This window comes from Amblyomma americanum, chromosome 6 (assembly GCF_052857255.1).
Source record: "Amblyomma americanum isolate KBUSLIRL-KWMA chromosome 6, ASM5285725v1, whole genome shotgun sequence".
Classification (NCBI taxonomy): Eukaryota; Metazoa; Arthropoda; class Arachnida; order Ixodida; family Ixodidae; genus Amblyomma; species Amblyomma americanum.
The window spans coordinates 22,158,465-22,179,487 of NC_135502.1; the positions used below are offsets into that span (position 1 = coordinate 22,158,465).

General features: G+C 44.2%; 1 protein-coding gene across 1 annotated transcript in view; it reads right to left on the reverse strand.

Annotated features, from left to right (window-relative positions):
* Nucleotides 1–989: 989 nt before the first annotated feature.
* LOC144136440 (ceramide synthase 1-like) overlaps nucleotides 990–21,023 on the reverse strand; it is a 46,170-nt gene continuing 26,136 nt past the window's right edge. Inside the window, exons 6-7 of the mRNA XM_077668760.1 lie at nucleotides 12,537–12,661; nucleotides 990–9,758 (exon numbers count right to left, since the gene is read on the reverse strand). Coding sequence (XP_077524886.1) covers nucleotides 9,635–9,758; nucleotides 12,537–12,661 — 249 coding nt within the window. The 3' untranslated portion in view covers nucleotides 990–9,634. The remainder of the gene's footprint in view (nucleotides 9,759–12,536; nucleotides 12,662–21,023) is intronic.

Sequence of the window (21,023 nt, forward strand, 5' to 3'; positions counted from 1 at the left end):
AGATCTCACGGGAACAGGTCTCGGATCCTCCGGCTGGCACGATGGACAGGGGTGGTCACAAGAGGCGTGCGCGTAGTCTTCCGCAGGAGAAGGGAGCATCGGTCGCATCTCCACCAGTGTCACGACCTGAGGAGCCGTGCAGGTAGGCGTCGGGGAGAACCCAAGACTGAGAGCTTTTAATTAGAGAGCCAGGGTCCAGGTCACAGAGCCAGAGCGCCTAGAGAGCCAACCACCGCATAGTCGTCGTGACGACTAAGCGCGGAGGCTGCGCAGCGCGTTAGGCACGTGGCAATATTAAGTTCACGAAAAACCTGCTCATAACTGCAGGTTGCACAGATTGATTTTAGATATCCAGTCTAAACCTGTGTAAGTGAGGTTGCATAATGATTAATTATAAGCTGCTCCATCTAAAAACAGATCTTTCGTATGTACAATTTGATATTCGAATTCCACACGCACGGTCAATAGGAAGATCAAGGTCAAAAATTCGGCAGAGACACTTAAAACCGCTTTTGTGTAAGAATGCGAAACGCTGTCGTGCTTCTTCGGCATTTTAACATTTGCGCGGACGACCATGTTTCACTTCGGGTGGTGCCGATGTCTGTTCATTCATTGCACGAGCACACACATAACCGGCCGCAATGAAATCCAGCGACGATGTATAACACCACCCACATGCACATGCGTATGATGCCACACGGAACGCTATACAAGGAACGGTTGCATCACAATTATGATACAAAAGTCTGGAAAGGCCTATAATTGAAGGGGCATATGTCATCGGTTCGAATACCTTTCCCAAGTTAGCCTCTAACGTGACTAGCACATGTAAGCTATATGCAACGAGAAACCGTATGACGCCTCCCGGGATGCTGTACAACAAACGGTTGTCATAATTTTCATATGTGAATGCCTGCAGCACCTCGTAATGTGCTGGGGGTTCATGTGCAAGACACAGAGACGCATCAGTGAGAGACTGAACGCTGTCACATATTCATATGCGTTTATTTTTCTCCAAAGGCTCCACTTGAAGGACGCTTAGTTTCTTGGAAAGATATGCGCGCGACAAGAAACAGCAAAAGGTGGAGAAAAATAAAAAGGAACACACTGCGCACAGCGCAAGCACACGCTCACTTTGTTCCCGTGCTAGCAATATAAGTAACACGTACACATTATACATATTGGCTGTTTAAAAAAAAATTACACCAAAGGAACAATTACTTCCTCATTTTTGAGTTGCACACGACTAACAAACACACTGCGGCTGATAAAGAGATAAGATGGAAAAACCGCAGAGACCTTGTATGAAAGGCGACCTGCCGATTACTGGGTCACCCAGTCAACGCACACAGAAGCACGCATACACACACACACACACGTGCACGCACGAGAAAAGTCGGACTAGCTTTGTGCTTTTCTTTTTTTTTTCTACAGCTCTGCATCATTGTTCACTGCGTGGGTAAAAAGGCGGGCAGTCCAAAGACGGCAACTGTGCCAGGAAGCAACAAGCACTCAGTTCGCACGGGCTGGTCACCTGACCAGCACGATTTGGAAATGGCAGCAGCAATGTCACAGCTTCTGAATTTTGATTCTCAGGAAACACAGAGTGCATGGCAGGCCCCGGACAGAAATTAATATGTGAAAAATAATGGAAAGGAAGTGCTGCTCGCATTCCAGGATACAATCGAACAAGCGCGGTGCTGGAAGCTCTATCTTTGCAGCTAGCAGAAGGAAGACACTGCGGAAGCCATTTTTTAAAAATCCCCATAAAGCAGAGAAGTGTCATTTAAGGTGATCGCACATCGTATTCTTTAATAATCCAGTAAAGCTTCATATGCTATCCAGCCAGAATCTCTGTCAGCTGAATGTAAATTCTGCATGCATAATGCAGATTTGTACCATATGGTACAGACCTGTCAGGCCAATAGTGCCTCAGATACCATAGAACAGCCAACGTGGAAAGTATGGGAGGCAGCCCTGTCCAGCTCGGCCCTTGAGGAGCAGCAAGCCCTCGTGAAAAAAGCCAGGGCGTTGGCCTTAGCCAATGCAATCTGTCTAAGGATCCGACCAACCTTCCCTTAATTCCCCTTTCTTTTCCCTGTAAATAAAACATTTTCATCATCATCATCATCATTGCGAGCTGTCTAGCTGGATTTGTTGCGTCAGGTGCTTCTCATATGAATTATTAGCAACATGTCATCGCTTACATTTGGGAAAGTTTTGCTGATGTGCTTGCATCGCTAATGGAAGTGAGTTAATGCACGCCTCTAAACACACCGTCATCACATCTGCAACACACAAATGTGCTCTTAACTTCTCGTTTCAGTAAGCAGCTCGCTGGTCACAGCCCGGCTCATATCTTCCATTATGTTTTGAAGCTTACTCTAATATGAGCACCTATGCCTGGCTTGAAAGTTACGATAAAAATAATTTATTCTGTATTCTCCCACCATACATCAGAAATGTCGAGCCAGCCTCACCTAAATTTTGCACACCCTAATAACAGCGGGACAGTAAATATTTCAACCAGAATACACAGCCGCAGTTTGTGTTTTTTTCCGGTGACAACAGCAGGTATGCCTGTGATGGAGTAGCATGTTGTTCAGCACTTATCCCATCCTAGTTTCCCGGATGGCTAGCAGTGCCACATTTAGAGCACCACACACGTGGGAAAGCCCCCTTCCAAATTATGAAAGGGGTCCACTACCACTAGACACCAGCATTTAATTCCACTAGACTGAATATCTGCACTCTATCCAAGTGTGTCTCACACAATCACAGCTTGTGACCGTTGCTAAAAACCATTCTGCCTAAGTATGATTGTAAAGAAAAAAGAAAGCTGCTTTTGGCGCTACAACTTTGCATTGCTCTGTTGGCCGAGCATATGGCACCTATGCTGCACAGCGGCAACCTCCTGGCCTTCAGTTAAGTGTGATTTTTTTTTCCATGAAACTCTACACAGCCTACTGTGATGCCATGCTGCTCAGTGATCCAGCCAGCAGGTAGCCCTGTTGTTGCACTTTTGCATTCTGTCTGGGGCCTGCCACAGCTTCAACGTGGGCACTCCCCGTCAAGTGCAGCCACAGAAAGATGCGAATCAGAGTAACAGATTGGGCACTGAATGAAGCACACGCGTGTACACTTTGGCAGCTGCTTTAGAAGAAGCAAAATAGCCAGCCATCAGGGGGCACTTTCGTTTCAAAATCTTCTCCGGGCAGTCTTGCACATCAAAGCTATGCACATAAGGCCTGCTCCTAAGGGTCCGAAATTTCTTCGCAAGGCATCATGTTTCATCACAAGGAGACAAAGAGAGAGAGAGAGATCACTTCCTGGAAGCAGGCGGAGAAAGCGAGTCAGGCTGACATTGAGCCGTTCACCGAAACACTGGGTCAGTATGGAAATAAAAACACTTGGACTGCAGGTACACAACACACCAGTGCTCGCTACCACCAGGAACAAAGAAGGAGACCCAACAAGACAGGCTAGCCATATGCATGACACGAAAAGTGCCAGTGGCAGGCAGTCACGGCAGACTGGCAATCCAGTGTAGGTGCTGACAGATGCGTCTCTTTTGACGATTGGTGTTGAGTGTACCACAGACTAATTTGGACTCATTTTCATGTAGAGTGGGCATTTAGCAAAAAATTTTAACACACTTGAGAGAGATATCAGTCTGTTTTGTCCAAAGTATACACAAGCAAGCATCACTTGCAGTAACCCTACAGCAAAAGAGCCAAGTTTTGAAAAGAAAGAACACTGGCACCACCTGTTGCTATGAAAGTGAAACAGCCACCACAGAGAAGTGACTACAAGTCCTTTGAGGTGGCTGTTTCACCCATCTAGCGGCAGACATCACCACCCAGCTCACTACTGCGATATTTCAATCCATGGTCTGGAGATGACACTTTGATCTGATAAGCTCTGAACAAAGCAGACATGCACCGCACCAAATGTGGTATGCAACAAAACTAACTTTCTTTGGGTGAAACCCCACTGCAATCCAGCTAAAGATTTATCTTGGTGACATTTGTTTTTATTACTCTAGTATAAACAGTAGTCAGCATTTTTTCCTTCAGTAATGGCTCGAAGCTGCTACGCATATACAGGGCTGCTTACAACACTTTCACAGATGCGCAACAACACCTTGCCAAGAACAGATTTCCAGTCGGCCATAACTGTCTAATGCAACATCAAAGAGACCTTGGTGCTATGAGATGAAATCATACATACCCATCATATGCACGAGAAAAGAACAAAATTACGATATGTGATCCACTCTTACCAGTGGATGGCTTGGGTATATGCGCGAATACGAGTCCCGTGAACATTCCTAAACAGGAAAACTCAGCTTGCCATGCACACTTGAAAACAGATCCATATATATTGCTGTGCAAAGGCCATCGCTACAGAGCGGCTCCTTCAAGACAAGAAGCCAGACAGGCGCAGTACAAACTATACGTGTACTCAGTCTTCGCGCAATATGAAAGGTTCATCAGCATTGAATATACGAGTACTGCATGTAGCAAAAGCATCTTGAATGTGCTACCTTGTTAGAAACAGTCAAGGTTATGTTGTAGTATTCTGACCAAACATTACCTCCCTCCATGTTCATATCTGTAACTAGGCCATTCATTTCGTTGAGCATGTATGCGAATATAAAAAACTTCTGTACACTAAATACACCAAAGCTATCATTACCAGCAGTGAGTTGAACAAGACTGCCAGACAACAAAAGAAGCGAAATTAAACATTTTTTTTTCAACAAACTAACACATATTTCATCAAATACTGTCACTTGCAGAATTTGATGTGTGCCAAACTAATGTACCCAACCAATCATGTGTTTGATAATCAACTGTACTTAGTGTTGCCAGGCAGCCACTCAGTTTAAAAAGTTGGCTGTTGACAAGTTTTGATGCACATGCAACACAAAGATTACAACTGGCCAATACACCCCTTATTTATGTGAACAAGCGCGATCCGAATGAAATGATGTCAACAACAAAACTGAAAATTTTAGAGCAACACTTGAGACCTTGAGAATTTTGCATGCAGACAGTCGCATTTGTCTGCTGGGTTTCCCTACAAGGCAAATGCGATCCATAACAGGCTGAATGTATAACAAAAGTGACACATCCTCCAATGCAGTTCAAAAACAAGGGCATATCAAATTAACTCATAGAGTGCTCCCCCCCACCCCAACACCTCTTCTCCCCCCTCTTGACACAATAGATCAACCTTTTATCTCTGAAATATCAAGCACTGATGACAGTCAACAAAGTGCCGCACACCTAAAGTGTTACACTCACAAGTGAAACAGACTGGCGACACACTTTAAGTCTCTGCCAGCACTCGCGTACAGGTACTGCGACCACCGCAAGCTTTACAAACATACAAGAAAATGTACCCCACACGCAGCTTGCACCTACCAACACAGCTGCTGCTCCTCGACAAGGGGAGCACTAGCACCTACCAACAAGAAGTGTGCCCAGCCACCATCACCTGTCGAGCAGGAGGCCCCAAAAAAGCCTCCTTGTCTCTGCGGCGCAGCTGTAAGGGCTGCAGGCACAGCAGTGCAACCCTGTTGCCGAGGGGAGGCCAAGCAAACGGCGCGCAGTGCACTTCCAGGACCACTCCGGAGCTACGTAAGCCTAGACCCCAGCATAACTGCCCACGCTAAGCTGCTCAGTCCTAAATGTAGGAGGCACTGACCCATGGAGCACCACCAGTGTGAAACCTAATCTACACATACCCTGCCATGTCGTTTCGGAAGCAGTTGGTCAATTTTCAACAGCCTAATGAGCTGGCATTTGAAGTCCCAAAGCCTTTTGCAGGAACCTTTCGCCTTTTGAGCAGATTTTACAAAGCTAATACAGTTTTCTGAGAGTTCTGAATGGACCTGCAGGCACAAATGCCGTATAAAATCGCTACCACGTCAGTAGGAAGATCAGAAAGAGCCAAAAGGCATATAGCCAAAAATCAGGACACATCTTCACACCTAAACTAATGCTTCTGCAGCATTCCCTGCTACTGAAACCAATTAGCTTCTGATCAGTAAAAATGCAACAAAAGCTATTGCCAGACGTGAAAGAACTGACAACTGGGGAGAAAAAAAGAGTTTCTTGTGGATCCCGCTGCCACACGCCTCATGTCGGAGTCCATCACCAAGGAATTGTAATGACATAACAGCAATGCTGAGCAAAGCCTTCTTAAATGTAACCATGGCAATAGGAAATGTGCTTGATGTCGCATGTCATGTATGTACCATACAGTGGGGCGGAAAAAAAGGAAGAGGGAAAAACAGACTGAACTTGGGCTCCTGAACACAAGAGAACACAAAACCCTCTGAACAAAAATCGAGAAATCAAGCTCTTCAGTAACGTAAGAAACCTACATAACAGCTGACCTAGGAAGGTGGCACAAACTTCCTTCCCATTCTGCCTAATAAGCAGTAAAAGCACCAAGCAATATGTTCTAACTTTCCATTAAAGATTTAAAAAAATAACACAAATGCGAGGACTGATTTTGGGCTGAGGCTAAAAACAGCGAGCGTAGTGTGTAGAACAGCACCATCTCCACGTCCTGACACAACTCAAGTAAGGCTAAACAAAAACTGAAGTGCAGCTATAGCTATGCTAGTCTGCTTGAGAATCTGTTCGATAAGAAAGCAACCAAGATTATTTAAAGGCAGCAAGCACGCTACTTTATATCAATATGACTGCCAGCAAAGAATGAACATTCCAGTTAGAAGCAAAGCCTGCACTGCAGCTGAAAGTGGGCGCACGCACTGAGTGGGCAAATAGTGAGAAGCCTCTACATAGAGTGCTGTAGTGCACTACACATCTCAACAGTAATGAAAATGGTCGCAGTTTTGTGAGAACCGAAGACATATGAACCCCACGACAGGAGATTTCTTTTGGAATTCCACAATAAAGAAACATACTGCTCCATTGCTCCCAGCACATACACATTTTTGTTTTTCCACCAACGTGTGTGTCAGCAGATGCGAAGAAAGCTTCTTGTTCCTTTGATGTCCCACGCATGTGTCATGCGTGATGTCGCACATCAAGCCAATTCTCACTAAAGAGCACAAATAAGAACGCACAAAGTACGACATGGATCACATGAGGTAATAAAAGCATTTGACAATTATCTATACCTGCAAGAGGAGAATGGAGCAGAGTGAATCTGCCTACAGGCAGCTAGCATAACTTTAAAAGCACACCACAATTTGTTTACTCTGAATGCAGCAAGAAAGCCATCAAATTTATTCACATAATGAAAACACTCGCATTTCAAACACTACCATTATTTTGTTCGTCGAAATATGAATTTTTTTTTTATTATACAACCATGCGTAACAAATGCAGCACCCAAAACTTTGTGCAGTCTTGGTCAAAAGTGATGAAACTTCTAGTGCTTGCAAACGAGGACGAACATGAAGACAACACATGCACTATCGCATGTGTTGTCTTCATGTTCGTCCTCATTTGCAAGCACTAGAAGTTTCATCATGACATACCAACTCGCCTGAACAGTCACTCTGATTGGTCGAAAGTCGTAAGGCCAAAGTGCTTTGCTTTTCGCTTCAGCCACATAACAGAGCCATTACTGCACTATTAAAGACCGAATGATCTTGAAATGCTAGCAGAAGGTTTCTTCTTGCGGTAGAGAAGCTTCCTGCTTGACTTGTGTTTTGAATGATCCACTACACGAAACATTCTAGGAACATTCATCTTGCTGCAGCTGAAAGCTGTGGCCTTAAGACTTTTGACCAAGACTGTATATTATAGAAAAAAAAAAAAGTGTTCGTTCTGCTAGCAAATACGACAGGGCCACTGCTGTTTTGTGGGATTATGCCTCAACATTCAGCAACACTGCGCTCCATCTACAGGGGCAAAGTGGTGGTCACATTGTGGCCCTGCTGTAGATGAAAGTAAAATCACACATGAGTGCCTCTTCTGCTTGCCTAGCTCTCTTGGATTAGGGAAAACCCAGATGTGCCAATCTGAAACCCTGGAGCTATTTTTTTTTTCTCCACAGCAAAGCTCACACCTGACATTCTGGCAGCGTGCATGGCTACGGACAACACTGAGGACCTCTAGGCCCAAAGGCAGTTGTGTTAGGTATACCACCTCAAAAGGAACAAAGGCCACTGTGCGCCAAACAGAGGGCCAAATCTGCATCCCACAGTTACCATAGACCAAAGCTAATGAGGCGGATGTGCATAATCAGAGAGACAACCTGGGTGCCCAATCCCATAGTACATCATAGGCAAGGAGTGCTAATCCACTGAACAGTGCCGGACGACATACCAGAAAGAGACTGAGATTCATTAAAGGAAGCGCAAGCGTCACAACAGCAAGAATGGAAAAATTAAGCCAAGAAGAGTGGCACTTGAATGCTTTCCCCTCTATTCCTCTACAGTGGGAAAATCTTGCTCCTGTGCTCACCAGCTGCAACAGAGCGGCATACAGTACGACTGTAATGAATACAATTAGAGGTGCAACAAGCCCAACAAATGGAAGGTAGCGCATTGCCTATTAATGCTTACTGCTCAAGTACCACATAACTTTTACTAAGATCCACTGGCCAAATTCTCTTGACGTTCCTAGTGTAAAAAACAAAAGCCTTCCTCTCAGTAATAGAAGTGTGGCTTGCAATTGTAGCGTGGTTGCAGAAAGGCAGGCCTAAATTTTTGATCTTGGCTATGCTGCAGCTGCTAAGCACATCAATTCAATTTGTTTGTTTTTTTCACATTTAGCATGCAGGCAACTTGCCCATGGGTGCTTTCCTACCAAGCAACAGCAACCAGCAGTAGCTGGTCATTTAAAACTCCTCTGCGCATCATTTTCTTGTAGCGATAGAATTTCTTTTCTTGTGCTACACATCTTACTGTGATTAAGCGGTGCAGAGAGCCAAGGGGCTTCGCTGCAGCTGCCAGAAAAAAAAAAAAGGCTATGCTTGCAAGCTGCACCGCTAGAAAAGCAGCCTTAATGAAAATGCCAAGTAAACACGGCACAGACCCGGGGGTGCACTGCGCCATTTGGCTGACGACAGCGGCGGAAACACTGAATTGCGATTCCCTTCAAAAAAGTGCTTCTCCTAAGAAGACAGTGAGAGATATATGCATGCGTGTGTGTGTATATATATATATATATATATATATACACAAACACACAGGTGTATACTGAAACAGCGCAATACTTCCAACTTTCCTAGCCGAGTGTTTCAAGGGGGGGGGCACCTCTTGGAAGCGCAAGGCAATGTGTGCAATAACGTTGTTGTATCACTCTCTCTCCCTCTAACGCTGCACGCATGTTTTTGCAGAGCTACTGTGGCACTCGGTGATGTGTTGCTAAACCTTCCTACTCCTCCTCCTACCTCCAGCGAACCACTTTTTTGAAGGAACGCCTTCCAAAACACACACCACTCGTGCCAACAAAGCAAGGCGTACTTCAAGCGACGGCACCACAACACCTACACACACGGCTGCTGCAGGGGCGCCCCAAGCAGCCACACGTGGGCAGACCTCGCAGCAGCACCCCTCCCGGTGTTCCAAGCATGGAGGGCAGAGGGCAGCCGCCAATCCTCGGAGAGAAAGTGAGGGGTGCGACCATGCCGCAGAGGTCAACTAGGAGGTGTCCTGTGGTTGCGGGTGGCGCTCGCGCACCCCGTTCCAACCGTTTTGGAAGCCGTTCTCCCGCTTGATGCCGTCACCTGAGCTTAGAGGTCGCAGAACGCCTACGTCATCGCTCCTGCAAAAGTGGTAGACGTACTTGCAATAAATCAGAGAGCCGTGCAACAACCAAATGCGAGCTATGTGCCTGGGTTCCTTCATGGCTAAAGCACCTGACAGCTAGAGCTTTTCCCATTGAGGCCACTTGTTTGGAACACTTTGTACCCCATCTGTAAAGTTCTCTTTACTTTCATTATATTCACTTATCAGCATCTGTTGAATGCAAATTTATTTTTATTTAGTTACTTGAAGTACCTTGCAGGCTCCTGTGGCATTTGGAATGGGCAGATTTTCAGCAAAAAAAAAAAAACAGCACAAAAAGAGACAAATACAAAAAAAAAGAACTACGCAGAAAACAAAAATATAACATTATGCAGATAACGAGCATACTAATGGTCATAAAAGACTTCACTATCTGTGATGGAGATGATGGCATTGGGAAGATCATGCATGCGTGTGTGTGCACGCGCGTGTGCATCTTTTTTTCGTTTTTTTTTCTTCTTTTCTCATGCAATCCAAACTCAGTACCAAAATCAATCATTAGCTCGAGAAGTCTTATTGAAAACTTCCTTTTGTGTACACCTCTCCCTCGCCTTCACAGTGCTGGTTTCTGCAATAAAGCATTCAAATGGTGTTTTTAGAGCTAAAGCTCTGCTTCAGGACCAAAGCTGCAAAAGCTGTGCCATTGCTGAAGCCTTGACCTTGAATAAATAAGTACATAAATAAATAAAATAAATATTGCCATGACTGGGATTCAAGCCCGCAGCAACGCAAACAGGCCAGCTTCGCTGGCCACTGCACAAGAGCACTATGCTGCTGGCGCAGCCGATCACACCTCGTGTTAAACTGCAACACACTCTCGCGCTGCGCATCGCGCATCGTCGTCTTCATCAGCTTCCACCTGCAGCTGCGGCACGAACAGATCGGATCAGCATAACCTCGATCAGAGCTTAACCTGAGTCTAATATCGTCGCCATATGTGCTGACGACCCAGCAAAGCAAAACCATGAGCCAATCAGGCTAAACACATGCTTTCGCATGTCTACTCGGTTTAGCTATGTTAAAACCCTACCATTTTTTGGACAAAGGCAGTCACTCTGAAACCTGCCTGCTTATGCATCACGCCACTACTTTGATAGCTGAATGCCTTGCAAGAAGCTATTCTCAGCAACAGCTTTTCTTAGCAATGAAGGGAAGGCTACAGAGGCGAAGCATCCGTAACTGTGTCATTCAGGTGTATAGTTTGGCCGCACAATAATGTGCCCAGCCGCTTGGAGCATTGCTCTCTCCGTGGTACCTTCACACCGTCGCTGGGGCAGCTGGCACCATCTGTGGAAGCTTGTCGTAACTAGAAGTGCTTAGAAAATTTGTTGTAATCAAGAACACTATTTTTTTTCCTTGTCTTCCAATGTTAAAAGTGCACAGTTGTGTTAGCAATATGCCTTAATAACAAATATTGACAATGTATATTAAGTTTTCAGAGAAACTAATAACTTCAAGTAGGGCTTATATTCCGTTGCGTGGGAAGAAGGGTTGTGCTTCAGCTCTTAAGCTTCCGCTCCATTGCCAGAAAAAGTTGTCATGGAGTATACAGTCGAATCCATTTATAACGGCTGCAGTTATAACAAATGCTCGCTTATTACGACAGAGGGCGGATCTACCATCAAAATATGCACTAAGGCAGTGACATTTGCATCTCAGATACAATGAACAAGTGTGGCCACACAACTCCATCACAGTGAACAAGGAGGCACTGTAAACTCGGCCCTGAGGTCTAAAACCCTTTCTCTCTGGAGAGGAGAACAACAAGCTCCTCCGTGACACACCCTCCCCTATTTCTAAGTAAATAACGAAACCCCCAAAAAACAATAAAAAACTACTAAAGTACAGGCTGTATGGAATGCTGACAAAGGTTTTAGCCAAATTCGGCCATCAAAAGGAGGCACCTAGCTAGCGCTGATGACAAGTGCAGTAAGCTTTGTGTTACCTTCCTTCAATGCAAAAGCTTACGACGACAGCGACCCGTGGCTGCCATGATGTCTTCGGGAAGATGCTTGCTTCGGGAGAAAGCAAGGAGCAGTGCTTTGAAAGCTATGTCTGAAAGCCATAGGGCTCCAGCCGATGCACAAATTTTTTTTTTGCAACGAGTGTGTTACTAGGCATAAATTTGCGACAGCTAGCCAAGTGGCTTCAAAAAATTAGGTGCAGTTTAAGTACTACTGAACCTCGTTAGAGAGCGAAAGCTCTGGTGTATCGGGCATGTAGTCATATCTTGGCGTCTGTAACGTTGAGTGCGTTCGCGCACTGCTTCTGACATGGCAGGACAAATGGGACCATATATGGGCACGAAAAAAAATTTGGTGGATAAAATGTTACCAGTCAGTTATCTGCCTTTGTGTTGCTCTGCGTGTCCATTCATTTTTCTGCACTATGTGAGGTCTCAAACCTTTTAAAGTAATTAACACTCCCCTGTTGACACCATGAAAAAGAACATTTCTCGCATTGCCACTGCTGGTCATCCAATATGCTTGATAGACTATTCAATGCCACTTAGAATGCATGAATAAGAACTCTCCGCATAAAATTACTGGGAACATTACTGCATACAGGTGGGCGGGAACAGTGGTGTGGGAACACTGCATCTGATAAAGCACATCAGTAGAAGCATAGTGACAGTGCAACAGGAGATCATAGTGTGCAATGTGACATGCAAAAATGTTCCTTTCGGACACATGCCCAAGAATGAGCTCTGTATGGCTCTAGTGTGGCTGCCAAGAAGGAAGGCCCAAAAACTCACGCTGCGTGGCGGCCGTTGCTGGCAGAAGTCGAGGAGCAGAGCTTCTCCGCCACGTCGTACTCGCGTGTATCATCCAGCTCCTGGATGTCGCCCGTCAGCACTCGCACCGTGAACAGCACAATCAGCTGCAGTGAACAACAGCACAAGGACGCAAATGTTTTCAGTCAGCATACTCTGCCTTGCTAAGGGGAGGCGGGGCTTTGAAATTCCAAAAAATGAGCAAAAAATTGATCTTTTTTAAATTGTTGTATCCACTCGTATGTCTCTTTTTTTATGCTGTTCTGAAGTTTCACTGCTGAAATCAACCAGGAAGTACTCTTATTAGCAGGTAATTTTTAGTCTTAGAATTTCGCATGTAACACTTAGCTACAAAACGAATAACTGCATTTTACCGCCATTTGATTTTCAGACACTGACTTTTGCACCGGAACTTTTTTCCTCTGCCAGAAAATTTCGCTTTTGCAATTTTGCATACTCTCAAACCAAATGTTTTGAAATGCATCAATGTCTGAAAAAAGATATACAGTCGATCCCAGATATGCTGAACTCAGATATAACGAATTACTGCTTATATCGAACCACCGGAACATTCCCTTGAAAATCTCGAGAAAAAGTATAGCAGTGTTTTTCGTGTTTATTGAACTCCCGTTCAGCAGAAAATTCAATAAATTGAACTCTGCACTGCACCCCTGCAAGTCATTCTTATCCTAATGGCACTCTCGTAATCACTTTCGCGCACAGAGCCTGGTTGGCTGCGCTGCCTTCGGCTTCTGCTGACTGCACTAGAGCTGTAAAGGCTGCTGTATGATCGTTTTTTTTCCGCATGCGTCCTTGCGACCATGCGCATGGGCACGTGAGGGCGCGTTGCGGATAAGGTGCTATACGATCAAGTTTGCTGCATTCGACCGAGCGGATGACTCCAGTGTTCTGATTGGCCCGCTCGTCAGTGCCGCCCATGCGACAGCACAGGCATGTGCAGCAGCAAAACACGAAGATATCTTGCCGTACGAATACACACACATCGATATTATGGCTCACCCGAGACATGTTTAGCTGTGATATTTTTCGTAGCAGGCAAAACCGGGATCGGCTGTGATAGCCATGGATCTCAGCGCGGCCGATTCTGACGTCCACAAACGAAGTCGCAACAAACTTTGCAACACCGCAGGAGAGGTTCTAAAACAGCGTCGCGGGAAACGATTAACGTTAGCGCTATTTCTACTTCAGAAAACGAAAAAAAGGCATCACACCGCAATCGTGACACAACTCATTCGACCACTAATCAGCTAGACTTCGCTGAAGACCACCCATATATGCAACCGTTCTAACTATGATCTAAGATTTTTGCCTCCTAATATTTGAAGAGTGCCCCCATTGAAAGTTACGCTATATCCTAACATGCAATAACGATTTCAGAACGACGACGCGATTCGTATTGCGAATTCTCGGAGCCAAGGATATGGGACTAGAACAAGCTACAGGTTAGCAGTACATATTCAATCGTTTTTAATTATATAACAGGGAAATTCACATAGCTAAGCTCAGGCGCAAGTTAAATCATCAGTTATTCAAACTAGCACACTGCAGTCTTTATACATGTATTATAATTGCCTTTATTTTGTAGCTATTTCATTAATCTATTCACACTTTAGTTGTCATCTATAAACGTTGCTTGTCACTGTCAAGTAAACAGGCCTCCTTGTTGTCTGCCCACTTAACTGTTATTGTAAAAGGCACTAATCTATTCATCGATATAAGAAGTGTATGTCTGAATTGTGCATGTATTAAAAATTCCATATTTTAGCACACTGCTGTCGAATACGAACCCAAATGCACGAGAAAATTACGACATTCTCAGTACTAATTTGGAATATGTAAAATCAGTTGTAACTGCAGCAGTTGTGCATTTCACTGAAGAGTGACCGTGCAACAGTACTGATTTCTCTCTGTAATGTTATTCGGTCCGTTAGAAAAGCCAAAATAGATAATAGCACAGTGTGGTGACAAAGGGGCCAAGCCATCTATCACTGTGCTGAAACGCATGGCTTTGCTTTTTCCACAGTGACAGTGGGCAACCAGTTAGTTTTATTTGAGCAGTCATTCCTTAGCTCATATTGCAATGAGAATTGCACAAGCTGGAATGCAGCAGTGCAAGCGAGCCTACAGAGTTGTGCTCAGAGCCAGTCAATGGTGACACATGCAGAAACAAGCTGGCATGTTGTCTGTACAACTCCAAAAAATTCTGAAAGTGCCTATGCGAATGAAAACAAAGTGGTTGCTTAGTACTTAGTAAAAGGCCATACATGCCTTTTACCTTCAGTGTAAACATAACATGATGTGGGAGTTGGTAAACTGGCTTACATCTGGACGGCTCCTGGTTGAGGTTGGGAAAGAATACTTCATATATTCAGGAAAACAGGATGCACTGACCATGCATAGTGGTTATCTCAAGCATAATTTGTAGAAATATATTTACAAGGTGAAAGTTGTGATGTAGCAAAACAGAATGAAATAAGAAATAAGCATTTAAGTGTGTGTAGGGTATACATGCATATATCCTCTCATATAGCTTTACAGTAATATTTAAGAATTTTTTCTGACCAGAAAAAAAAATGAGGGATTGTAACAGTGATTCTGGTTCCCAAAACAGCAGATAAAAGTGAGCGTTGTCTGCACCACTTGTCAAGTAAAAAATTCTGGAACGTGCTAGCTGTTGTTATTAGCAACATCTTCTGCAAAGTAAAGCTTATTTCATTGCCAGTTTGGTTTTCAAACTGCCAAAGTTCCGTTTAGGCATACCTTACGTTAAAATGACTTAGTTGTTATTCTAACTGCTTGAAGATCTTTGCCTAGGCTATGCCTACTTTTCGGCTTCATACAGGGAGTGTATGTGATTAAACAGTCCTAGAAGGGCTGCATGTAGTAGGCAAACAAATGTCTCGTTTTGTGGCCTCCTTTTACAAAATAATGCACCAAAATGATAATCCTCCTCCGGGCCTTATACGAAAACTCATGTTACTAATGTAAGGAAAACAGCAACTCTATGAATAAAATATTATTGAGTACAGGTTTGTGCCTTTCCATGCGTTTCACTGCCATCAATGTAAGAAAATCACATTCGCGCACAAAATTCACAGCAGCTGTAATCTGACTCCATTGATGACGACAGAGCTGTATGTGAAATTTAGCTTTATTATAGAAGAGAAGGAGGCACCCTTTTATAAATACTGTAAATGCTAGCCCCATAACATACCTGGCTGGCCATTTCAGATGAGGATAAGGATCAAATGACACACGCACATACGCATGTGACTAAGTCTCTGTGTTGCTTCGCTTAAAACAGGGTAGGATACAAGCACAAAGGAAATACTGACACATATCAGCTCATAATGGAGACGGGTATGGCTGACAGTAAAAACTATTAATGCAGTCCTATTAACATTGGCAAATAGGCCATTCTCGAGCACGCAGACGGTTGTTCTGGAGGGTAGGAATGTTGACATTGATAGTGGGATGGCAGACCATATAGCAATCAATGAAGACTAGTTAAATGAAACAGTGAAAGGAACATCATTAATGAACGTAAGAAAAAGGGAAGGGCCAAGTATGATATCTTTGGGGTCGCTCGAGATTCCAAAAAAAGAAAGGCAGGATGAGCAAGAGTTAGCATGGACCAACTGCTGTTAGCTGGCTAGGATCACTTAAATCCCGCTCAGAACAGAACGATGCAAGGCATTATTCTATAAAGGATTTTATCGCATGCTTTCTCAAAGAGACTAAGGTGCAAGTGTATGTCACGAAGAACGAAAAGTTGGCTATTGCAGGAATGCTTTTCAAGAAGCGTACTGATTTGGAAAAAACAATTTAATGGGCCACAACAATTTACCAGTGTGAAAGTACATAGTGTTTTTTACGATTAGGAATGCATGCTAGTCATAAAAATGGTGCAATGATTTGGTGCTTGTGACATTATCAGAACTAAAAAATTTACCACATTCTGCTATATGCAGCCATGCCTCGTTAATATCCACCGTGCAATATGATGGCTTGAATTATGGACAGCTTTCCTGGGGATGAAGCTTTATCAAAGCATGCATGCCTTAACATGGAAACTTGCTGTTTGGACAACTGAAAGGGTTTAAATGCACAAAGCCCACTGGGACCCGCATATTTTTGTCGTGTAATATGGACTGCAATGCGAACGTCTGGACTGTGGTAACCAGATACTCTAACACAGCGCAAGGGCTGTTAGAAGTGTTTGGCGACAAATACAGACTGAATCATATGGCTGTTGCACCCTGGAATTGCCCTAATACCACTTGCAGCATAGCGTGCAGTTTTTGTTAAACCTTGAACTGCCAGGCACGCCGACTCTCTCCGCTTGCACTTTCGGACTGACAAAGCACTTCTCTTTCTAGTGTCAAAATGATTGGCAATGAAAGGCTCGGCGACTCATTTCCTAACGCACTTTGTTCACTGCACAAATTAATTAATTAAGCCGCTCACTGCCTGTATAACCTTTTTGTTATAATCTCACAGCTGTTTGCTTGCACCACTAAGTTAATGTTTTTTAAACAGAGCACACGGCAAGAAGAAAAAAAACTACTCGAGTTAAAGCATGTCGGGCATGAGGAGAACTCAACACAGGTGCAAAGCAGGGAATCTGCAAATACAATCCAAGCAGTAAGGAAATGGGCTGAAATTAAATGTGATCTCAACCTCGACAGGTCGATGGTTGAACCGGCACTGTAGGACTTTCAGAAACGGCACAACATCAGCATTGCAGGGCCAATCACAGTGCAATAGCACATAGCACATTTTGAAAAATCAAAATAAACCTTGCTAACAGGTTTTGGCAATATGCACAAATATGGCCCTGTCACGACCATACGACAAATATGAACAGATGTGTGTCCACAGAAACCTATAGCTGAGCATTGTGGAAGGTGCAAACAAGCGTCTACATTCAAGCAAACAAATTTAGAAATGCAGCAAATGCAGAGAAGGCGAAGGAAATCTAGGAAGCATTCTACATTTCTTACAAATGCATTCTCATAGGCCCACCATCGCCTTCATCCAGCAGGCAAATAATGTTCATTGCAGCCAGTCACAGGTAAATGAACGCAGCATATGCATGTGTGCATGTGTATTGATGGCATATGCTTCTAAAGGCTTCGAGCATGTCTTACACAAGCCGGTACAGCTTACTTAAGAAGCGCTAGTTAACAACTGTTTGACACCAATAAAGCCAAGTTGTTGAGCACCTCGGCGACAGCAGTGTAGTGAAAGCAACAATAAATATGGGATCAGGTGCTGATTCCAAGAGTGCAGTTTCTATCTCGATTGTCATGGCTCACGGAGCACTTCGAAGATCGCTGCATTTTACCAATAGCCATGGCACCCACGATAATGCACTTAATATTGCAAGCATCTGTCTTAACTCCAACTTCTTTCCACACTGCTAAGCAAAAAATAAATTGCAATCACAGCAGCTTACTGAAAATGCTTTTCGTTTTTAATCACGATTCACTATTATGGAAAACTCTGTATGTACAGCTCTGATCCAGAACCAAAGTGTTCATATTAATAAGGCACAATTGTAGATGGGTTGCTTGCTTTGAGAAGCGTAAGCATCTGCTGTGGTCTTTTTCTTTCTTTTTCGGCATCAGATAAAATGAAATGCTCATGAAAAAGAGCTGCACTAGTGGGCCAAAATTAGAGACTTCTGCATAGTGAAACACCGGTGAATGAGTTGCAATAATGGTTTTTGTTCGTACATAAGTGTTCCTGATCTTGTGATAACATGTTACAACCCAAGCTTAACACTACTGCTTTGGCTCGGACCATGATCACATGCAGGGGAAATTAGATTCATTCAATTTGTCACACAAATATTTATTGCAGATATGGCCCACTTAGCCGGCAGGAAATAAAAAAAGATGCTCCAGATGTGAGAGTTTCCATGCACACCGATGTTTTCACACAGATTTCACAGTGCCACCGGCATACCATCATAATCCGGCCACTCATAGTCGCAAATTGCACTTAATGGAGCACAATGCCGCAGAATGCTGGCAATGCTTCTGTAGTCCCAGCAGAAAACAACGAAAACAACGGCCGTGCAGCGGAGGTCGTTTCGCATACGCAAAACAGAAGTTTCAGAATGGTCTCGTCGCACTCATGGCGGTTGTCTAACACAGTACACACGAACTCCGATCGATATCGGTGATGGCTACACCACAGCACGACTTATGCTCGCGATCACTGCAACCGGTGGAACGAATGCGACTCGCTGCAGAGCACGAAGTTCATTTCGTTACGTCGCACTCCCGACAGTTCTCAAACTCAGTACACGTGCGTGCACCCGAACCAGGATCTGCTGAGCAGCTCCAAGTTCATTTTAGCATTCAGAAAACAAGGCTTGCGTAGTAAGCTTTTCAAACATAATTATACTTGCAGGCAATATCACTAACTGACGCAAAAGCATTCGTTCCGACTGCAATCACTTTCACTACACCGACACGTCACAGCGCTGTGAAGCTTACTGTATGCACAGGAAATTCACCCTGGGGAGCTGCTTCTCGCTGCTGTTCGTGAAGATCGTCGCGCGAATAACGAACACTTGTAACTATCACGAACGATTCCAAATAAACACTTTGCGACATGGGCACTGTTATGTCTTGCGTAGACAGCGTAGGTTTGAAGGCCATTCGGTCAAGTCGGTGCTGACGGCGACAAAACAACTTGGGGGAAACTGCCGCTTGCCGCTGTTGCACACGGTGAAGCTCGAAGTCGCTGTCAATACTCGTAATAGTTACATGCCGCCAATATTAAGTCTTTCTCGGCACAGCTTCCACCTACTAGGCCCGATTTCTCACTCCGCATCGCGGGCGGCCATCTTGCTGAGGAGGCACAGCCTGGCACCACTACGCTGCTACGTCACGGGACAGCAGCCAATAGCGTGATGCAATTATCCACTCGTGCGCCAAAAAGTTAAAGTTGACCAACTTCGTGCGCACAGGCGGATGCGTTCATGCGCCCCATTGTTCGGCCCTCGTGCGCTGTCGCAGCGACGCGTGCACATGCAGAAAAAAAAGCAATTGTACACCGGCCTTAAGACTGCGTGACGAAGTGAACATGAAATATGCTTTGGAAGTGGCCTTTTGTATGGCGCGCTCATTATCAAGGTGACACTGATGTTTTGCGGGGAAGCCAGTGTTCGCTGCACTGGGTGTCATGCGGTGAAGCCAGTCTAGCTGACCAAAGGATTGCAGTGACTCTCGCATGGCCTGCTTTGCTGCTGAAGGCAACGCAGAAATCAAATGTGCCCCTTATTTTGTTTGAGATATTGCATTTCCAATGTACTGGTAACAGAATAAAACCAGTACATATGCTGGTGAGCATTGCTGTAGGAAGCAAGTGCGCCACTAGCATAGGTGCACCACATTCACGCTTCAGGGTTACAGATAAGATTTTCTGCCATGTTTTATATACCGAATTATCGGTATACCTGACTATTTCGCGATCCTCTTCGAGTTCGGTATATCCTGGATCGACTAAATGTATACTTTTGAGTGTGCTAAAGCATGTGTTGAAGTGCTGTGTTCAGAAGAGAAAAAAAAATTAATGATGCCTGCGCTTGTTATGTCAAAAAAAAAAATTCATTGATAGCAGACGCAAAAACTGTTAATTTAAAATAATATCTCTGCCCAATTGTTCCCTTTCTTACTCCCTTCCTTCACAGCACAATCCAGGTGGCTACCCACTCTAACACTCCGTTAACCACGCCTTTACTTAACCTATAACTACTTATAATTAGGGGTGTGCGAATACTGAAATTTTCTAATAGGAATCGAATACAAATATGAAAAAAAAAAATACCTTCAAGCATCAGATCGAATATCTAATTTCTGTTCAGCACAGAAAAAATATTTCAGAAATGATAAACAGGCAAATGCTGTTTCAAAATGGAGTATGGTGTTTGAAACTGAAATAAACAAACCTATACTGACTCAGCACCATATAAAAAAAACTATGTGCACAAAAATGTATACTGCTTGATTAGACAACATAACAGTATCCAACCTGCTAAGTTGTCAAGCAAAATGAAATCCATAAAATAAAACACGACTGGAAACTAAAACTACTGTATTTACACGATTGTAAGTCGACCTATTTTTCAAAATTTTAAAATCTGAAGTGGGAGGGTCGACTTAAAATAGAAACCAAAGCATCGCACCATAAATAAAGACTAGACAAACGAGATATCAGGCATGCTACAGTGTGGTTGCATTTTTGCTGCGTGGTTCCGTCGCATCACTCTTGGTGCTGGCCTTGAGCAGCTGCTATGTCAACGCGCAGAACCGGCATCCCCATCCCGCGCGAGGCGGCCGATGGTGGCTGTCGATAAGCAGCAAACTGGCACCAGCCCACTCCCCACACATGGCCGCAGACTGCGTCTGCTGACAAGCGGCAGCGATTCTATAA